Source organism: Pleurodeles waltl, chromosome 7, assembly GCF_031143425.1.
Source record: "Pleurodeles waltl isolate 20211129_DDA chromosome 7, aPleWal1.hap1.20221129, whole genome shotgun sequence".
Classification (NCBI taxonomy): Eukaryota; Metazoa; Chordata; class Amphibia; order Caudata; family Salamandridae; genus Pleurodeles; species Pleurodeles waltl.
The window spans coordinates 397,726,079-397,747,474 of NC_090446.1; the positions used below are offsets into that span (position 1 = coordinate 397,726,079).

The 21,396-nt window shown below is 47.7% G+C and overlaps 1 protein-coding gene across 6 annotated transcripts in view; it reads left to right on the forward strand.

The window, feature by feature from the left end:
* The window catches only part of RBM39 (RNA binding motif protein 39), a 561,368-nt gene that overhangs the window by 266,983 nt on the left and 272,989 nt on the right, over positions 1–21,396 (forward strand). For all 6 annotated transcript variants that reach the window (XM_069243868.1, XM_069243870.1, XM_069243869.1 and 3 more), the window contains one exon: positions 4,480–4,557. In XM_069243868.1, the coding sequence (XP_069099969.1) occupies positions 4,480–4,557 (78 nt within the window). The remainder of the gene's footprint in view (positions 1–4,479; positions 4,558–21,396) is intronic.

The following is a 21,396-nucleotide window of genomic DNA, read 5'->3' on the forward strand; positions in this document are numbered from 1 at the left end:
CCAGATTCCGTAGCTGAGAGGGCACTACATACATTAGATGTCAAAAGAGCATTAATGTACTACATTGACAGAACGAAAAACATCAGAAAGACTAAACAACTATTTATTGCATTCCAAAAACCTCATGCAGGAAACCCAATATCAAAACAAGGTATAGCCAGATGGATAGTTAAATGCATCCAAATCTGCTACCTTAAAGCAAAACGACAACTGCCCATTACACCAAGGGCACACTCAACCAGAAAAAAGGTGCTACCATGGCCTTTCTAGGAAACATCCCAATGCAAGAAATATGTAAGGCAGCCACATGGTCTACGCCACACACGTTCACCAAGCATTACTGTGTAGACGTGTTATCCGCACAGCAAGCCACAGTAGGTCAAGCCGTGTAAAGAATATTATTTCAAACCACTTCCATTCCTACAGGCTGAGCCACCGCTTTTGGGGAGATAACTGCTTACTAGTCTATGTAGAACATGTGTATCTACAGCAACAGATGCCATCGAACTGAAAATGTCACTTACCCAGTGTACATCTGTTCGTGGCATCAGTCGCTGGAGATTCACATGTGCCCACCCACCTCCCCGGGAGCCTGTAGCAGTTTGGAAGTTAGCTTCAACTTTGTACATTTGTATATATATTATTTTAACCTTAAATAGGTACATACTTAGTCACTCCATTGCATGGGCACTATTACTACAACACAACTCCTACCTCACCCTCTGCGGGGAAAACAATCGAAGATGGAGTCGACGCCCATGCGCAATGGAGACAGAAGGAGGAGTCACTCGGTCCCGTGACTCGAAAGACTTCTTCGAAGAAAAACAACTTGTAACACTCCGACCCAACACCAGATGGCGAGCTATGCAGAACATGTGAATCTCCAGCGACTGATGCCACGAACAGATGTACACTAGGTAAGTGACATTTTCAATACAGAGCCAACTTCCTACATAGTGCATCGTAGTATCACCCCTTCTGGAATGCCTGAAGTTGCCTGCAGCCTCTGCACGCGAGCCTCCTCTCCCGCAGCCTCTGTGATGACAAACCCAATGCCTGAAGCAACCGCTGCACCGGTCACCGCCAACCCAAGTTGAAGTGGACCCCTGGTGTCAATGACGTCCCCCAGCTCTTCTGGGCTCGAGTCCCCTGTGGTTTCACCCCTCCAGAACTCCCCACCTGCCGCCTCAGACCACAGGACCCTTTCAACCATGAGTGCTTCTAGACACACAAACCTGACACTCCTGCATCCCCGTCTCCTTGGACCTTGGAGAAGAGGACCAAAGGTGCACCTACTTCCCCGAGCACCCCATGTTTGTTACATTTGTGTTGGTTTTCCTCAACTGGCTTCCCAGGCAGAGCCTGCAGCCCCCCCAAACGGGATATCATTGAATATCCTAGATATTGCACTATGTCCACTTCTACAAGTGAAGAGAATTCATACTTAAAAACGTGCTTCTCTTGTAATGAAGTTCTTGATATCAAAGTATATACAAAAAAGTGTTATTTTTCTAATTTTGTCTCCGATTTATTCGTTGTGTATGTCTCATTTATTGCCTCTGTGAGTAGAACAGATGCTTAACACTACCCTTTGTAGGAAAATGGCTCCCTGTTGCAGTTACGCCCCACTTTTTGTGGAATATTGATGCTGACTTGACTGAAGTGTGCTGGGACCCTGCTAACTAGGCCCCAGCACCAGTGTTCTTTCACTAAATATGTACCATTGTTTCCACAATCGGCACAACCCTGGCACACAAATAAGTCCTTGTAAAAGTTACCCTGTGACCAGGAAAGGACCCCTCACCTACCACATGCACACTGCCACTGCAGATTGTGTGTGTTGGGGGGAGAAAAAGGCAAAGTCGACATGGCATCCCCCTCAGGATGCAATGCCCACAAAATACTGCCTGTGGCATAGGTAAGTCACCCCTCTAGCAGGCCTTACAGCCCTAAGGCAGGGTGCACTATACCACAGGTGAGGGCATAGCTGCATGAGCAGTATGCCCCTACAGTGTCCGAAGTCTGTTCTTAGACATTGTAAGTACATTGTGGCCATATTAAGTATATGGTCTGGGAGTTTGTCAGAAACAAACTTCACTGCTCCAAAATGGCTGCACTGAATATTGGGAAGTTTGGTATCAAACTTCTCAGAATAATAAACCCATACTGATGCCAGTGTTGGATTTATTAAAACATGCACCCAAAGGGCATCTTAGAGATGCCCCCTGTATTTTACCCAATCCTTCAGTGCAGGACTGACTGGTCTGTGCCAGCCTGCTGCTGAGAGATGAGTTTCTGACCCCCTGGGGTGAGAGACTTTGTGCCCTCTGAGGTCAGAAACAAAGCCTGCACTGGGTGGAGGTGCTTCACACCTCCCCCCTGCAGGAACTGTAACACCTAGCAGTGAGCCTCAGAGGCTCAGGCTTTGTGTTACAATGCCCCAGGGCACTCCAGCTAGTGGAGATGCCCGCCCCCTGGACACAGCCCCCACTTTTGGTGGCAAGCCCAGGGGAGATAATTAGAAAAACAAGGGCGAGTCACCCACCAGTCTGTCCTGAGCTGAGGTGACCCCTGCCTTTAGAAAATCCTCCATCTTGATTTTGAAGGAATCCCTCAATAGGAATAGGGATGTGCCCCCCTCCCCTCAGTGAGGAGGCACAAAGGGTGTAGCCACCCTCCAGGACAGTAACCATTTGGCTACTGCCCTCCCAGACCTAAACACACTAAATCTAGTGTTTAAGGGTACCCAAGAAATCAGTTTCCTGCAACCTGAACCAAAGGAGGACTGCTGACCTATAAGCCTGCAGATACGACGGACGACGACAACTGCTTTGGCCCCAGCCCAATCGGCCTGTCTCCAGAGTCGAAAACCTGCAACCAGCGACACATCCAACAGGAACCAGCAACCTCTCTGAAGCCTCAGAGGACTGTCCTGAATCCCAGAACCAAGAAACTCCAGTGAGCAGCAGCTCTGCTTCACAATCTGCAAAAACTTTGCAACAACTTATAAAAGACTTGACTTTCCACTCTGCAACAGACACCCCCTGCTCGAGATCCAGAGAACAAACACCACATGGAGGACTCCTCGGCGACTGCGACCTCGTGAGTAGCCCGAGATGACCCCCCTGAGCCTCCACGGCGACACCTGCAGAGAGAATCCAGAAGCTCCCCCTTGACCGTGACTGCTTTTAACAAGGGACCTGACGCCTGGTGCACCAGCACTGCACCCGCAGCTCCCAGGACCTGAAGGAACCGAACCTCAGTGCAGGAGTTACCCTCAGACGACCCTCTGCCTAGCCCAGGTGGTGGCTGTCCCGAGAACCCCGCTACCCCCCACCCCCTCGGTGCCTGCCTGCACCGCTAGAGTGGTCCCTCCATTGTTTCCTATACAAAACCCGACACCTGCTTTGCACACTGCACCCGGCCACCCCTGTGCCGCTGAGGGTGTGTTTTGTGTGCCTGTTCTCCATAGGTGCCTATGTGTTTTAGGCACCTCTTTACCTTACCGTCCCTGGGCTGCTGGTGTGGTAACTTTCGGTTGTCTTGAATCCCCAACGGTGGGCTGCCTATGCCCAGGAACTGAGACTTGTAAGTGTCTGTCTTAACTCACAAACTAACCTTTACTTACCTCCCCCAGGAACTGTTGATTTTTGCACTGTCCACTTTTAAAATAGCTTATTGCCATTTTAACAGACTGTATATGATACTGCTTTTATTCAAAGTTCCTAACTTGCCTGTGTGAAGTACCTTGAATTTTATGTGTTTACTCCAAATCTTGAACCTGTGATTTCTTAAAATAAGTTAAGAAAATATATTTTTCTAGATAAAAACCTATTGGCCTGGAATTGTCTGTGTGTTCCTCATTTATTGCGTGTGTGCGTTTCATCAATGCTTAACACTCCCCTCTGATAAGCCTACTGCTCGACCACAGTACCACAAAATAGAGCATTAGAATTATCTAATTTTGCCACTATCTTACCTCTAACGGGAACCCTTGGACTCTGCACACTATTTTTTTTACTTTGAAATAGTATTTGCAGAACCAAGGGCCAGATGTACCAAAGGATTTTACCCATTCTGTCTCTATGGGAAAAAGCTTTCGTACATATGGCCCCAACTTCCTACCTGATAAGCCTAATTGCTCACCCACATTACAACAAAGTAGAACGTGAGTGCTATCTACTTTTACCTCTGTAAGCCAATTGGGGATCCACTGGACTCTGCACTGTGTACTTCTTAGTACACCATATAGAGAGCCATCTTCCTACAGAAACTACCTGTGATGGCTAACTAAGATTACAAGTACTGATTCACTGATCTAAAAAAAAGGGAAAATATTCTAAAGACCTTTTTATTGTGTAAGTTACACTATAGACTCCAGAATCATATCACAATAAAACATAGCCTAATAAACATGTTAAATGGCCTTTTGTTGCACTGGTGATCACGTTTGTGGATTATTTGTTTATACTTCATTAGGTACTGGTTTACAGATTCCACCAGCAGCACAGCAAGCTCTGCAGATGAGTGGATCGTTAGCATTCGGAGCTGTGGCAGGTAAGATTTCTAATTGGCTTTTGCAAGCAAAATTAAACTGCCTCATTATATAGTGATTACAGATATAAACATTTTCACCTCCCCCCCACCCCCCCACCCCCGCACCACCACCACCCCCTGAATAACCAGTTGGTTTTGCAGCATGAATCCTTTACTGGTTTCACATGCTGTGCATTATTCCACCATCTAGTAGTTGGGTTCGACATGGTCTGTCTTTTTTTTTTTTTTTGCTTTCACAGTACCCAGGAAGTTCCTGTGTGTGGTAGCCATCTTTTCTTTTTCCCGCAGTTGGTCCTGGAAGCAGAAGCTCTTACGTTTTTAACAGCTACGCCAGTGGTTCCCAAACTTTTGACTTCTGTGGAACCCCACTTTGATTACTGGAACCCGGGCACCCTCCACTGAATCAGTATTGGAATCTGGGGACCCCCCTACTGAGTCACTACTGAGAGTTGGAGACCTAATCTGTTAATATTTAATTTTCTGAGCATTTGCGGACCCCCTGCGAAGGCTTTGCGGACCCCCCAGGGGTCCCTGGACCACTGGATCCAAAGAATCTAAAGTCAAACAGTTTTTGGAAGAAAATCGTCTAAAGACAGAAGAGAGGGAATGCTTCCCCAACACCCGGCGAGGGACCCCTCTGGCTTTCTCCATGTGGTCAGAGAATGAAGCAAGGTAAGGGGTCATGGAGAACACCCCTTTTAAGTATAGCCCCAGTTGCCATAAAAAATTCGCTCAGTTTGACCTGCACGGTCATCAACCTCTGCCTGCCGTCAGACCACTGGAACAAGGATTGTGAGGCCTGTGCCACGTTTGTGCCAAAGACTCTGAAAGCTTGTCGAAAACAGAGAGAACAACATTACACTGCAATGTTCAGTAAAAAAACGCAACCGTCCCTGAAGGACCTAGGCCTCTCCAGTGATGAACAAGCCGATGACGCAGAATCAACTCATGGTGGATCTGACATAGCCTTGAAGGGGACACTGAGGGGAAGCGCTTGGTGAAAAATTGGTGAAGACACCGAGAAAAGACCTGAGAAGGTAAGAAGAACGCCGAAACCCTTAGAAACCCAGTTCCCCGAAAAGAAGACACGTGGCAGCCCCAACGCCCAAGAAAACTGAGATTGAGGGCCAGCCTTGAAACAGGCCCATGGATCCCAGCACAGGGAAAACAATGAAGGCAGAGCGTCCAGTCAAAATTCACCACGGGCGAGAACCCTCGAAAGAGACCCTGAAACGTTCGGAGAAGGGACAGACTGCTCTTGACAAAGAGCTTCCTCGACGCTGGATGTTGAAAGGGCCTTGGAGGTTGTAAGGAAATGCCTCCTTGGCATGGTTACCCCCTGACTTTTTTCATTTGCTGATGTTAAGGTTTGATTTGAAAGTGTGCTGAGGCCTGCTAACCAGGCCCCAGCACCAGTGTTCTTTCCCTAACCTGTACTTTTGTTTCCACAATTGGCACACCCTGGCATCCAGGTAAGTCCCTTGTAAATGGTACCAAGGGCCCTGGTGCCAGGGAAGGTCTCTAAGGGCTGCAGCATATCTTATGCTACCATGGGGATCCCTCACTCAGCACAGACACACTGCTTGCCAGCTTGTGTGTGCTAGTGGGGATAAAAAGACTAAGTCGACATGGCACTCCCCTCAGGGTGCCATGCCAACCTCCCACTGCCTACAGGTATAGATAAGTCACCCCTCTGGAAGGCCTTACAGCCCTAAGGCAGGGTGCAGATACCATAGGTGAGGGCATAAGTGCATGAGCACTATGCCCCTACAGTGTCTAAGCAAAACCTTAGACGTAAGTGCAGGGTAGCCATAAGAGTATATGGTCTGGGAGTCTGTCATGCACGAACTTCACAGCACCATAATGGCTACACTGAAAACTGTGAAGTTTGGTATCAAACTTCTCAACACAATAAATGCACACTGATGCCAGTGTACATTTTATTGTAACATACACCCCAGAGGGCACCTTAGAGGTGCCCCCTGAAACCTTAACCGACTACCCGTGTAGGCTGACTGGTTTTAGCAGCCTGCCACACACCAGACATGTTGCTGGCCACATGGGGAGAGTGCCTTTCTCACTCTGTGGCCAGGAACAACTCCTGTACTGGTTGGAGGTGCTTCAAACCTCCCCCTGCAGGAACTGTAACACCTGGCGGTGAGCCTCAAAGGCTCACCCCCTTTGTTACAGCACCCCAGGGCACTCCAGCTAGTGGAGTTGCCCGCCCCCTCCGGCCACGGCCCCACTTTTGGCGGCAAGGCCGGAGGAGATAATGAGAAAAACAAGGAGTCGTTGGCCAGTCAGAAAAGCCCCTAAGGCATCCTGAGCTGAGGTGACTCTGACTTTTAGAAATCCTCCATCTTGCAGATGGAGGATTCCCCCAATAGAGATAGGAATGTGCCCCCCTCCCCTCAGGGAGGAGGCACAAAGAGGGTGTAGCCACCCTCAGGGCTAGTAGCCATTGGCTACTAACCCCCAGACCTAAACAAACCCCTAAATCAAGTATTTAGGGGCTCCCAGAACACAGCAAGATAGATTCCTGCAACCAAAGAAGAAGACGACTGCTGAGTTGAAAAACCCTGCAGAGAAGACGGAGACACCAACTGCTTTTGACCCAGCTCTACCGGCCTGTCTCCCCAATTCTAAAGACACTGCTCCAGCGACGCTTTCCCCAGGGACCAGCGACCTCTGAAGCCTCAGAGGGCTGCCCTGCATCTAGAAGGACCAAGAACTCCCGAGGACAGCGGTTCTGTTCACCAAAGACTGCAACTTTGCAACAAAGAAGCAACTTTGAAACAACACGCGTTTCCGCTGGAAGCGTCAGACTTGGCACTCTGCACCAGACGCCCCCGGCTCGACTTGTGGAGAAAAACCGCTTCAGGGAGGACTCCCCGGCGACTACGAGACCGTGAGTAGCCAGAGTTGACCCCCCCCGAGCCCCCACAGCAACGCCTGCAGAGGGAATCCCGAGGCTCCCTTTGACCGCGACTGCCTGCTTCAAAGACCCGACGCCTGGTAAAGACTCTGCACCCGTAGCCCCCAGGACCTGTAGGATCTGACCTCCAGTGCAGGAGCGACCCCCAGGAGGCCCTCTCCTTTGCCCAGGTGGTAGCTACCCCGAGGAGCAACCCCCCCCCCCCCCTTGCCTGCCTGCATCGCTGAAGAGACCCCTTGGTCTCCCATTGATTTCCAGTGGAAACCCGACGTGTTTGCACACTGCACCTGGCCGCCCCCGTGCTGCTGAGGGTGTACTTTCTGTGCTAACTTGTGTCACCCCCGGTGCCCTACAAAACCCCCCTGGTCTGCCCTCCGAAGACGCGGGTACTTACCTGCTGGCAGACTGGAACCAGGGCTCCCCCTTCTCCATTGAAGCCTATGCGTTTTGGGCACCACTTTGACCTCTGCACCTGACCGGCCCTGAGCTGCTGGTGTGGTAACTTTGGGGTTGCTCTGAACCCCCAACGGTGGGCTACCTTGGACCCAAACTTGAACCCCGTAGGTGGTTTACTTACCTGCAAAAACTAACAAACACTTACCTCGCCCAGGAACTGTTGAAAATTGCACTAAGTGTCTAGTTTTAAAATAGCTGTGTCATTCATGTGAAAACTGTATATGGTATTTTGCTAATTCAAAGTTCCTAAAGTACCTACCTGAAATACCTTTCATTTGAAGTATTAATTGTAAACCTTGAACCTGTGGTTCTTAAAATAAACTAAGAAAATATATTTTTCTATACAAAAACCTATTGGCCTGGAATTGTCTGTGTTCCTCATTTATTGCCTGTGTGTGTACAACAAATGCTTAACACTACTCCTTTGATAAGCCTACTGCTCGACCACACTACCACAAAATAGAGCATTAGAATTATCTCTTTTTGCCACTATCTTACCTCTAAGGGGGGGGAACCCTTGGACTTTGTGCATACTATTCCTTACTTTAAAATAGTGCATACAGAGCCAACTTCCTACAGAGGTTGAGAAGAAAATGCGAAGCCTGGAAGCCGAAAGGGTGACACCGAAGTACAAGAAAGAGTTTGGCGAGGTGCTGAAGCAATTTAGAATCCCGAGCATGCCTTCCATGACTAGACGTCGAAGAGGAAGAGACCGCCTTAGAAGCCCCTGCAACACCAGAACCACATAGGGAAGGGAGTGAGGAAGACTTCAATGACCCAGAAGGGGAGGAAGCAATGTTAGTTTTCAAGCAAGACTGAAATGACCTCGAAACAAAGCCCAGAAAAAGTCGACAACTACCCCTCGAGGCCTTAGCCCAAGACATCGCTTTCTACAATGGCCTGATCAAACTAGCTGTCCATAGTTGTGGAGTACCCTTGGAGGAAAAAGAACACTCTTGCTTCCTCTTGTATCTTCCTATGCTACCTAGCATACTGGAACAGGGAAAGAAAGCTTTCAGAGAACCAGCCTCCAGTAAAGGCAAAATACCACGAATAGAGAAGTATAAACCTTGAAAGGATCCCAAATACATACAAGAAAACACTGTGGCAGACTTCATTATTCTCACTACGGCCAGAAGTAGGAGTAATGCCCCCATACCTCCAATGGACCACCTCCAACGAAGGAAAGCAAATGATTGGACATAGGGAGTAAAATGGAAAGAGGAGCAGCAACAGTCGTGTATAGCCAGTTGTAATGCCCTCAACCGATATGGCCACCAACAATTGGGTGAAACGTAGGAGCTAATGGGAAAAAAAAAAAAAAACTCTCAGAAGAGTATAAGAGAAGAGCCGAAGCGATTATTTAGGACAGGAGAAATATCTTCAACACCAGTTTTTAAAATCTGCGTTAAACTCAGCAGGTACTGCTAGCAGACAAATGTGTACAGGCACAACCCTCAGAAGACCTGCCTGGCTCAGGATCGCAGACCTTAAACCTGGAGTCCAGGCCTCTGTAATTAATAAGCACTTTACAAGTAGAGGCCTTATTCGGACAGGAAGTAGGAGTCCTTGCAACAAATCAAAAAGGATGACCAGACGGCTAAGGCAATAGGTGCTGTACAATACAAGGGTACTTTCAGGAGAGGAAACACATCCAGAAGACCCTCAGGAAGGGGGACTTTACTCAGTGGGACAGCAGCTGCTATAACGGGGCCAAAGCACCACTCAACAGCCTGGCCAGCAATACCAGCAATGGCAACTCCCTGCAAGGCAGCCCTTTCGTAGTAGGGAGAGGGCCAGAGGACAAACCTGCAGAGGAGGTGAAGGAACTTCATGGTGACTCGCATTCAGCCTCAGACCCACACACAATACCGGTGGGAGATGGGAGGCAGAATAGTGTATTACCCACAAGAATGGACAAAAACAACAACTGACAAGTGGGTTTTAAATGTGGTACACCATGGTTACTGTATGGAACTAAAAAACCCTCCGGTTCCAAGATCACCAAAAGGGAAGAAGTATCAGGAAAAAGAACTGGTACAATTAAGGATGCAAATGAACGCCTACACAAACATGCAATAGAAATAGTACCAGATAGGGAGTTAAACAAGGGAAACTCAACTTATTTCTGGTGCCAAAACAGGACCTCGCACTAAGACCAATCCTGACCTCAGATTCATTCATCCACGCACAACATTTCAAAATGACAACACTACAAGAGGTCATCTCACTTCTACAAAAGGCGGACTACGTGGCAACCATAGACTTAAAATATGCCTACCTGCACATACCCATGAATCAGCGCACAAACAGTACCTCAGATTTGTACTCAAAGGCTTATCAGTTCAAAGCCTTAACCTTCGGAATAAAGTCAGCACCAAGGGTTTTTACAAAATGCCAGACAACTGTTGCAGCATTTATAAGGAAGGGGATTCATGTATACACCTACCTGGAAGACTGGCTGATAAAAGCAAATACAAAACTGAAATATCACAGGGATTCTAAAACAGTGCTAACCCTACAAAAACTGGGGTTCAGCATAAACCACAAGATATCATCCCCAGAACCACAAATTGAGAAGATCTTCCTAGGAGCAAGACTAGATGCAAGGAAAGCGTACGCATTCCCTACTCAGAAGAGAGTATAGAAAATCACAGAGCAAACCTGCCTTTAACAGAGGGGCCAATGTCTGACAGTGAGGACAGTCATGAAACTAATGGGCATGATGGCATCATGCATTCCCCTCATAACACATACAAGACCCCACTTGCACCCATTCCAGGAAGGGTAAGCAACTGCTGGTCACAAGCTACTGGGAGTTGGGAGGATCTAGTGGTTGTAACAGAGAATACAGAGGGAGATATAAAAATGGGCATCCAAAGACTTAACCAAGGGGACAAACTCATCTGTGACCATCACAACAGATGCATCTCACAAAGGAGGGAATACACACAGGCAACTTCAGAATGTGGGCTATTGGAACAAGGCATATGCAATAAAACACAAACTTCCTAGAGATGAGGACAGTGCTACTATCCCTGAAAGCCTTTCAAACACAAGTAGCAGGGAAAATCGTAGTAATCCAAACTGACAATACGACTAAATGTTCTACCTGAACAAACAAGGAGGTACAAGGTCTTTTACCCTAAGAAAAACTAGCCCAAGAGTCCTGGAAATGGGTGATTCAAGGGGTCAACTTGAAATCAGCCCACCTACTGAGGAAAGACCACATAATGACAAACTGGATGAGCAAACAGGAAAGGGGCTTACGTGATTGGGAGTTAAAACAAGAAAGCCTAAAAAAAAAATCTTCAGGATTTGGGGCACACCAACAATAGACCTGTTCGCATCTGCCGAAAATGGCAACTTTTCACATCCAGATGTCAACACCACCCGTCAGAATGGAATGCCCTGTCAGTAAACTGGTCACTAAAATCTGCCTGTGCCTTTCCTTCGACTCCGCTAATAACAAAAGTATTGGAGAAGGCCAGGCAACCAGGGACAAATCTCATCCTAATAGCCCCACAGTGGGCCAGACAAACCTAGTACTCAAAGCTACTTGAACTGATCTACGGACAAATGATGAAGATCAAAGTGGAGCAAGACCTGCTCACAATGCAAATGGGGCGAGGGTTCCACACAGAGCCATCAGCACTCAATATTACAGCATGGCGCCTGAATACAGACACAAACCTACGTCCTAGGATCATGGCAATATTGAAGGAGGGTAGAAAGCCAACAGCAAAGCAATGCTACGCATCAAAATGGAAAAGATACCTCCTATGGTATAATATCTTGGAAGACCCTATCTAGACAAACAGTAATAACCTACCTTGCATACCTGCTGGACAGCATAATCAGCTACCCATCTCTCAAAGCATATTTGGAAGCAATCGTGGCAGCTCTGTAAACAAACGTTTTTTCACAGCACCTGTATTAAAAAGGTTCCTGGAAGGATCCAAAATAATTCACCCCCGTGAACACTGTAGTAACACAATTTATGCCAAACATTTGAGCCTATGCACAAAGCAGAGCTTTGGTTTATCTCATTAAAAACAGCTTTTCTGATAGCCGTCACATTGCTACCAAGAGTTAGAGTTCTTCAAGCTCTAACAATACAGGAACCATACATGCAAATTCACAAGGTCCTTAGGACCAATCCTAAATCCCTACCTACGGTGTTGAGCAAATGCCACATCATCTAAAGCATCCAGTTGCCAGTATACTTTAAGAATCCACAGACACAACTGCAAAATAATTACATACTTTTGCTTTAAGAAGAGTGCTGATTTATTACCTGGAGGAAACAAAACCGTTTTGCAGGGGCAGCCAACTGTTAGTTTTATATGCCAAGTCCCGCAAGGGGTTACCTGTCACAGAGGGAGCTATTGCACGATGGATTGTGGAGACAATACCAACATGCTACACCTCAGCTGCCAACTGTCTACGGCATGACCTTAAAGCACGCTTAACAAGAAAGGTGCAGCACTAGCGTTCATGACAAATGTGCCCATAGACACTATCTGCAGAGCAGCATGATGGCACCCCCACACGCATTCACAAAGCATTGTGTGGACATACAAATAGATAAGGAAGCTCAAGTGGGACAGAAGGTACTACAGCTACTGTTTGTGTGCTCATCATTTGAGCCGGCCAAAAGAAGAAGAAAAAAGACAGACAATTCTGGATCTGACCACTAGATGGGGGAATAAGGCACAGCATATGAATCCAGAAAAATCTTAAGGGTGCATAACTACTCCCACTGTTAAGTAACAAATTCATTGTTTAAATATAGAACTGCCATAATCGTTGTGGCTTCGAAAGTGGTATGAATTGTGATGAGTTTTATTGAATTTATAACCGATTATTGTTCAACAAGTAATTTTGATTCTGGTAGATTCCTCACCTTTAGAATATTCCCAGGCCAGACTGGATCTGGACGATTTAAACAGCATTGATCTTCCTCGTCGGTTGGTGGCCCATGGGGCTCCAACTTGACCATGTTTCGTCCCAAATGTTACAGTGGATACATATTTAAGGACTGATGTCATTTTCTTTCTGCACCTTTGTAATTGGATCAGGAGCTAACTTTTCCTCATCATTTGACAGGTTTTTAAGATCCTGTTTATTTCTATTGTGCAAGGGAACTATGTCCTCTTCTAAAACTACAGGTTTTAAACCTTGCAGGGACTATCATAAATATCTTATAGACACCCCTCAAGTGCCTCTGGTGCTTGGATTCAGGACACACCTCGAAATTCTGTGAGGAGTTTGCCCTTATAAATCTGAAAACAATCCAGGCAGCTGTACGTTGTCAAAAACTGGGAAACAAAGGGTCTTGTTGGTCCTGTCTTAAGTCTGTTTTTTTTGAGGGCGCAGATCTATTTCTGCTCTCTGGACTGTTTCTGTGACAGATCCTCATTATGACCTAAGTCTTCCAGCAAGCTAAAGTCTAACCAGAAGTGCACACATCCTGAGAAGTCTCAAGGACGTTAGAGTACCTCTGTTATACTCGTCACCTACAGAGTAGCTTGTTATGCAGTTGATCCAATGCCATTTCCTGGTTGTAAAGAAATGGCTCCCTGTTGCAGTTACCCCCCACTTTTTGCCTGATACTGATGCTGACTTGACTGAGAAGAGTGCTGGGACCCTGCTAACCAGGCCCCAGCACCAGTGTTCCTTCACCTAAAAAGTACCATTGTATCCACAATTGGCACACCCTGGCATTCAGATAAGTCCCTTGTAACTGGTACTTCTAGTACCAAGGGCCCTGATGCCAAGGAAGGTCTCTAAGGGCTGCAGCATGTCTTATGCCACCCTAGAGACCCCTCACTCAGCACAGACACACTGCTTACAAGCCTGTGTGTGCTAGTGAGAACAAAATGAGTAAGGCGACATGGCACTCCCCTCAGGGTGCCATGCCAGCCTCTCACTGCCTATGCAGTATAGGTAAGACACCCCTCTAGCAGGCCTTACAGCCCTAAGGCAGGGTGCACTATACCATAGGTGAGGGTACCAGTGCATGAGCATGGTACCCCTACAGTGTCTAAACAAAACCTTAGACATTGTAAGTGCAGGGTAGCCATAAGAGTATATGGTCTGGGAGTCTGTCAAACACGAACTCCACAGCACCATAATGGCTACACTGAAAACTGGGAAGTTTGGTATCAAACTTCTCAGCACAATAAATGCACACTGATGCCAGTGTACATTTTATTGTAAAATACACCCCAGAGGGCACCTTAGAGGTGCCCCCTGAAACTTAACCGACTATCTGTGTAGGCTGACTAGTTTTAGCAGCCTGCCACAAACCGAGACATGTTGCTGGCCCCATGGGGAGAGTGCCTTTGTCACTCTGAGGCCAGTAACAAAGCCTGCACTGGGTGGAGATGCTAACACCTCTCCCAGGCAGGAATTGTCACACCTGGCGGTGAGCCTCAAAGGCTCACCTCCTTTGTGCCAACCCAGCAGGACACTCCAGCTAGTGGAGTTGCCCGCCCCCTCCGGCCAGGCCCCACTTTTGGCGGCAAGGCCGGAGAAAATAATGAGAAAAACAAGGAGGAGTCACTGGCCAGTCAGGACAGCCCCTAAGGTGTCCTGAGCTGAGGTGACTCTAACTTTTAGAAATCCTCCATCTTGCAGATGGAGGATTCCCCCAATAGGGTTAGGATTGTGACCCCCTCCCCTTGGGAGGAGGCACAAAGAGGGTGTACCCACCCTCAGGGCTAGTAGCCATTGGCTACTAACCCCCCAGACCTAAACACGCCCTTAAATTTAGTATTTAAGGGCTACCCTGAACCCTAGAAAATTAGATTCCTGCAACAAGAAGAAGGACTGCCCAGCTGAAAACCCCTGCAGCGGAAGACCAGAAGACGACAACTGCCTTGGCTCCAGAAACTCACCGGCCTGTCTCCTGCCTTCCAAAGATCCTGCTCCAGCGACGCCTTCCGAAGGGACCAGCGACCTCGACATCCTCTGAGGACTGCCCCTGCTTCGAAAAGACAAGAAACTCCCGAGGACAGCGGACCTGCTCCAAGAAAAGCTGCAACTTTGTTTCCAGCAACTTTAAAGAACCCTGCAAGCTCCCCGCAAGAAGCGTGAGACTTGCAACACTGCACCCGGCGACCCCGACTCGGCTGGTGGCGATCCGACACCTCAGGAGGGACCCCAGGACTACTCTGATTCTGTGAGTACCAAAACCTGTCCCCCCTGAGCCCCCACAGCGCCGCCTGCAGAGGGAATCCCGAGGCTTCCCCTGACCGCGACTCTTTGAACCTAAAGTCCCGACGCCTGGGAGAGACCCTGCACCCGCAGCCCCCAGGACCTGAAGGACCGGACTTTCACTGGAGAAGTGACCCCCAGGAGTCCCTCTCCCTTGCCCAAGTGGAGGTTTCCCCGAGGAACCCCCCCCTTGCCTGCCTGCAGCGCTGAAGAGATCCCGAGATCTCTCGTAGACTAACATTGCGAACCCGACGCTTGTTTCTACACTGCACCCGGCCGCCCCCGCGCCGCTGAGGGTGAAATTTCTGTGTGGACTCGTGTCCCCCCCGGTGCCCTACAAAACCCCCCTGGTCTGCCCTCCGAAGACGCGGGTACTTACCTGCAAGCAGACCGGAACCGGGGCACCCCCTTCTCTCCATTCTAGCCTATGTGTTTTGGGCACCACTTTGAACTCTGCACCTGACCGGCCCTGAGCTGCTGGTGTGGTGACTTTGGGGTTGCTCTGAACCCCCAACGGTGGGCTACCTTGGACCAAGAACTGAACCCTGTAAGTGTCTTACTTACCTGGTAAAACTAATCAAAACTTACCTCCCCTAGGAACTGTGAAAATTGCACTAAGTGTCCACTTTTAAAACAGCTATTTGTCAATAACTTGAAAAGTATACATGCAATTTTGATGATTTGAAGTTCCTAAAGTACTTACCTGCAATACCTTTCGAATGAGATATTACATGTAGAATTTGAACCTATGGTTCTTAAAATAAACTAAGAAAAGATATTTTTCTATATAAAAACCTATTGGCTGGATTTGTCTCTGAGTGTGTGTACCTCATTTATTGTCTATGTGTATGTACAACAAATGCTTAACACTACTCCTTGGATAAGCCTACTGCTCGACCACACTACCACAAAATAGAGCATTAGTATTATCTATTTTTACCACTATTTTACCTCTAAGGGGAACCCTTGGACTCTGTGCATGCTATTCCTTACTTTGAAATAGCACATACAGAGCCAACTTCCTACACTGGTCCATTATCGGTGTTGCAACACAGCATTAACATTCAGTCTAGCACCAAAGTCCACCCTTAGCCCCGATGGAATCAGACCCTGTACACAGGAACCTTCCCTCAGAACATTTGCTGGATCCGCTGGAGATCAGAAGAGGACTGAATGTGCTGTTTGTGACCAGAGAGTAGCCCTGGAGGACTGGACCTGCTGCCTCATCTACATAGGGTAAAGAAGTAGACTCAGGCAGACCTGTGTAGCTACAGGGACACAACAAGAGTTTTTTCTGAAAGTACCAGTTGATCAGTGGCATCTGGACCTGGAGTGGAATTTATTGCTGGCCTCTGGCTTCTCCACTGAAATCATGGGACCTTAAAGGTGTACTCCCCAGGTTGTTGGGGCACAAAACGCAAGTTTAGAAGCTTTGAAAAACGTTTCCTGTAGTGCTTCAGCAGAACTCTAGGAAAGTGACCCTTTCTGTCATGGTCATTGTATGAAAGTACCCTCTTTTTGGCATGGTTACTGTAGTAAGCTGGCTTTGTATATACTATATCAAAATTCGATATAGTGTACACAGTCCAGTGCTTCCCCAGGAGGCTTAACGGAGGCTGAAGTAGAAAATGCTAATGCTCTCTTGTGGTCGAGCAGTTAGGCCTATCAGAGGGTAGTGCAAAGCATTTGTTGTGTACACACACCGACAGTAGAAGAAGCACACACTCATTGACTTAAATCTAGACCAGTGGGTTTTATATACCAACTATCTTTTCTTTGTTTTTCGAACCACAAGATTCAAGTTGCAGGTAAGTACTTCAATAGATTCATATTTCACACAGGTATCAACAATACTTGGTTTGAAATTGGTAAGTAATACAATATTTAAATTGACAATCTGTTTTGAAAATGGACACAGTGCAATTTTCAGAAACAGTTCCTGGGGGGAAGAAGTGTTAGATCGTTTTACAGTTAAGTACAACACTTATAGTTTCAGTCTCTGGGTTTTAGGAAGTCAACCGATTAGGGTTGAAGTTAAGCCCAATCACCCATCTCCAACAATACGGGGCCGGCCACTTAAAGAGGTCAAAGTTAAGCAATTTTAAAATGAGCACCTATGGAGACGGGGGTACATAGAATCAGGCCTGCCTGCAGGTAAGTACCAGCGGCTCAGAGGGCAGACCAGGAAGGATTAGAAGAACACTGGAGGGGCCCGATGAAGGCACCAAACACACACACCCTCAGTGGCGCAGGGGCAGCCGGGTACAAACAGGACGTGGTATTCCAATGCTGGTCTAAATGTGGACCCCAGGGGTCACTCAGAGGCTGCAGGAGAGATCGAGGGGGTTGTCTCGGGCACACCACCAGTCAGACCGGGAGGAGGGCCGCCAGATGAACATAGATGCACCAGGTTTTGGTTTCTCCAAGGCCTGGGGGCTGCGGGTGCAGTGTGTTTAGGCATCTGATATCTTCATCCAGAGCTTTCTCTGTCAGGGGTGATCTCTGGATTCCCTCTACAGGTGTCGTTATGGAGGGGTGGAGAAGTCAACCCAGGGTCGGCACTTAATCGCAATCGCCTGGGGACCCTCTCTTGCTGGATGGACCAGCTGGACACGGGCTGTGGGTCTTGGATGCACAGGGGTCAGGACTTGCATGTCCTGAGTGAGGTGGGAGTCATTGGTTGTAAGTTTTTCCTAGAGCTGCTGTCCTTTGGAGTTCTTGGTCCTTTTGGGTGCAGCGTAGTCCTCTGGAGTTTGGCAAATGTCGCTGGTCGCGTCGCTGTTTTTTTGCAGGTTCTTTGGAGCAGTAGACCAGCCGGTAGTGCTGGGGCCAAAGCAGTTGTCGTCTTCTTTCTTCTCTGCTGAGTGTTTCAGCTAAGCAGTCGTCCTGGTCAGGTTGCCAGGAATCTGGTGACCTGGGTTCAAGGAGGCCTTTAAATCCAAGATTTAGGGGCGTTTTAGGGGTCAGAGGGCAGTAGCCAATGGCTACTGTCCCGGAGGGTGGCTACACCCTCCTTATGCCCACTCCATTTGGGGAGGGGGGTTGTAAGGAAATGCCTCCTTGGCATGGTTAGCCCCTGACAGTTTGCATTTTGTAGATGCCAGTTATGATTGAAACTGGTCTGGGACCCTGCTAACCAAGCCCCAGCACCAGTGTTCCTTCCCTAAAACTGTACTTTTGTCTCCACAATTGGCACAACCCTGGCACTCAGGTAAGTCCCTTGTAACTGGTACCAAGGGCCCTGATGCCAGGGAAGGTCTCTAAGGGCTGCAGCATGTCTTATGCCACTCTAGGGACCCCTCACTCAGCACATGCACACTGCCTCACAGCTTGTGTGTCTTGGTGGGGAGAAAATGACTAAGTCGACATGGCACTCCCCTCAGAGTGCCATGCCAACCTCACACTGCCTGTGGCATAGGTAAGTCACCCCTCTAGCAGGCCTTACAGCCCTAAAGCAGGGTGCACTATACCACAGGTGAGGGCATATGTGCATGAGCACTATGCCCCAACAGTGTCTAAGCAAAACCTTAGACATTGTAAGTGCAGGGTAGCCATAAGAGTATATGGTCTGGTAGTCTGTCATACACGAACTCCACAGCACCATAATGGCTACACTGAAAACTGGGAAGTTTGGTATCAAACTTCTCAGCACAATAAATGCAAACTGATGCCAGTGTGCAATTCATTGTAAAATACGCCCAGAGGGCACCTTAGAGATGCCCCTGAATACGTAACCGACTTCTAGTGTAGGCTGACCAGTTTCTGCCAGCACTCTCCCCATGTGGCCAGCAATATGTCTGGTGTGTGGCAGGCTGGCAGGAACTGGTCAGCCTACACTAGAAGTCGGTTAGGTATTCAGGGGGCATCTCTAAGATGCCCTCTGGGCGTATTTTACATTTTCTCCCCACCAGCACACAAGCTGTGAAGCAGTGTGTATGTGCTGAGTGAGGGGTCCCTAGGGTGGCATAAAACATGCTGCAGCCCTTAGAGAACTTCCCTAGCATCTGGGCCCTTGGTACCAGTTACAAGGGACTTACCTGAGTGCCAGGGTTATGCTAATTGGGGAGAGAAAGGTACAGTTTAGGGAAAGAATACTGGTGCCGGTGGTATGGTTAGCAGGTTCCCAGCACACTTTCAAATCATAACTTAGCATCAGCAAAGGCAAAATGTTAGGGCGTAACCATGCCAAGGAGGCATCTCCTCACAACACGTCTCTGTTTAGAGACCCTGTTATCAAAGCCTTCATGGAAGGGCTAAAACGTATCATACCACCAAGAACACCTCCAGTGCCTACATGGGATCTCAATATTGTACTCACATGACTCATGGGTCCACCATTTGAACTCATGCATTCGTGTCCGCATCAATACCGAACGTGGAAAGTAGCATTCCTCGTTGCAATCACTTCATTACAAAGAGTTAGAGAAATACGAGCATTCACTATTGAACAACCCTTTATACAAGTACATAAACATAAAGTAGTACTTCGCACAAACCCAAAGTTCCTACCTAAAGTGATCTCACCCTTTCATATCAAACAGTGGAACTTCCAGTCTTCTTCCCATAGCCAGACTCAGTAGCAGAAAGAGCGCTGCATACATTGGACATTAAAAGAGCTTTAATGTATTACATTGACAGAACAAAATCATTTAGGAAAACTAAACAGTTATTCGTGGCATTCCAAAAACCACATACTGGAAATCCAATCTCAAAACAAGGACTAGCTAAATAGATAGTAAAATGCATCCAAATGTGTTACCTAAAAGCCAAACGGCAGCTACTAGTAACACCAAAAGCACATTCCACCAGGAAAAAAGGAGCAACAATGGCCTTTTTAGGAAATATACCAATGACAGAAATTTGTAAAGCAGCCACTTGGTCAACACCCCATTCATTTACCAAGCATTACTGTGTAGATGTGTTAGCAGTACAACAAGCAACAGTAGGACAGGCTGTACTAGAACACTATTTCAAACACCTTCAACTCCTACAGGCTGACCACCACTTATGGGAGGAAAACTGCTTTGTAGTCTATGCATAGTATGTGTATCTGCAGCTACACATGCCATTGAATGGAAAATGTCACTTACACAGTGTACATCTGTTCGTGGCATGTTCCGCTGTAGATTCACATGCGCCTCCCCACCTCCCCGGGAGCCTGTAGCCGTTTAAGTTACAACAAACATTTGTACATATGTATAAGTTCGATGGCATGTGTAGCTGCAGATACACATGCTTTGCACATCCCGCCATCTAGTGTTGGGCTCGGAGTGTTACAAGTTGTTTTTCTTCGAAGAAGTCTTTTCGAGTCACGAGATCGAGGGACTCCTCCCCTTTCGGCTCCATTGCGCATGGGCGTCGACTCCATCTTAGATTGTTTTTTTTCTGCCATCAGGTTCGGACGTGTTCCTTTTCGCTCTGTGTTTCGGGTCAGAAAGTTAATTAGAATCTCGGAAAATTCGTCGGTATTGTTTGCGTTCGGTATCGGGTTAGTTACAACAGATCAACACCGACTTTTGAAGAGCTCCGGTGGCCCTTCGGGTTTTTTTCGATCCCCCGTCGGGGCCTGGTCGGCCCGGCCACGTCTCTTCAAGGCTGATGGAACGGACCCCATTCCGCTTCTGCCCAAAATGTCACAACAAGTATTCTACAGATCAGCACTGCAGGAAGTTGGCTCTGTATGCACTATTTCAAAGTAAGGAATAGTATGCACAGAGTCCAAGGGTTCCCCTTAGAGGTAAGATAGTGGCAAAAAGAGATAATACTAATGCTCTATTTTGTGGTAGTGTGGTCGAGCAGTAGGCTTATCAAAGGAGTAGTGTTAAGCATTTGTTGTACATACACACAGGCAATAAATGAGGAACACAAACTCAGAGACAATTCCAGGCCAATAGGTTTTTGTATAGAAAAATATGGTTCGATGGCACCTGTCGCTGTAGATACGCATGTTTTGCATAGCTCGCCATCTGGTGTTGGGTCGGAGTGTTACAAGTTGTTTTTCTTCGAAGAAGTCTTTCGAGTCACGGGACCGAGTGACTCCTCCTTTTGTCTCCATTGCGCATGGGCGTCGACTCCATCTTCGATTGTTTTTTTTTCCGCCATCGGGTTCGGACGTGTTCCTGTCGCTCCGAGTTTCGGAACGGAAAAACATCTAAATTTCGGAAGATTTTCGTCGGTATTGTTGCGTTCGGGATCGGCGTAGTTAGAATCAACACAGCATCGAAGAG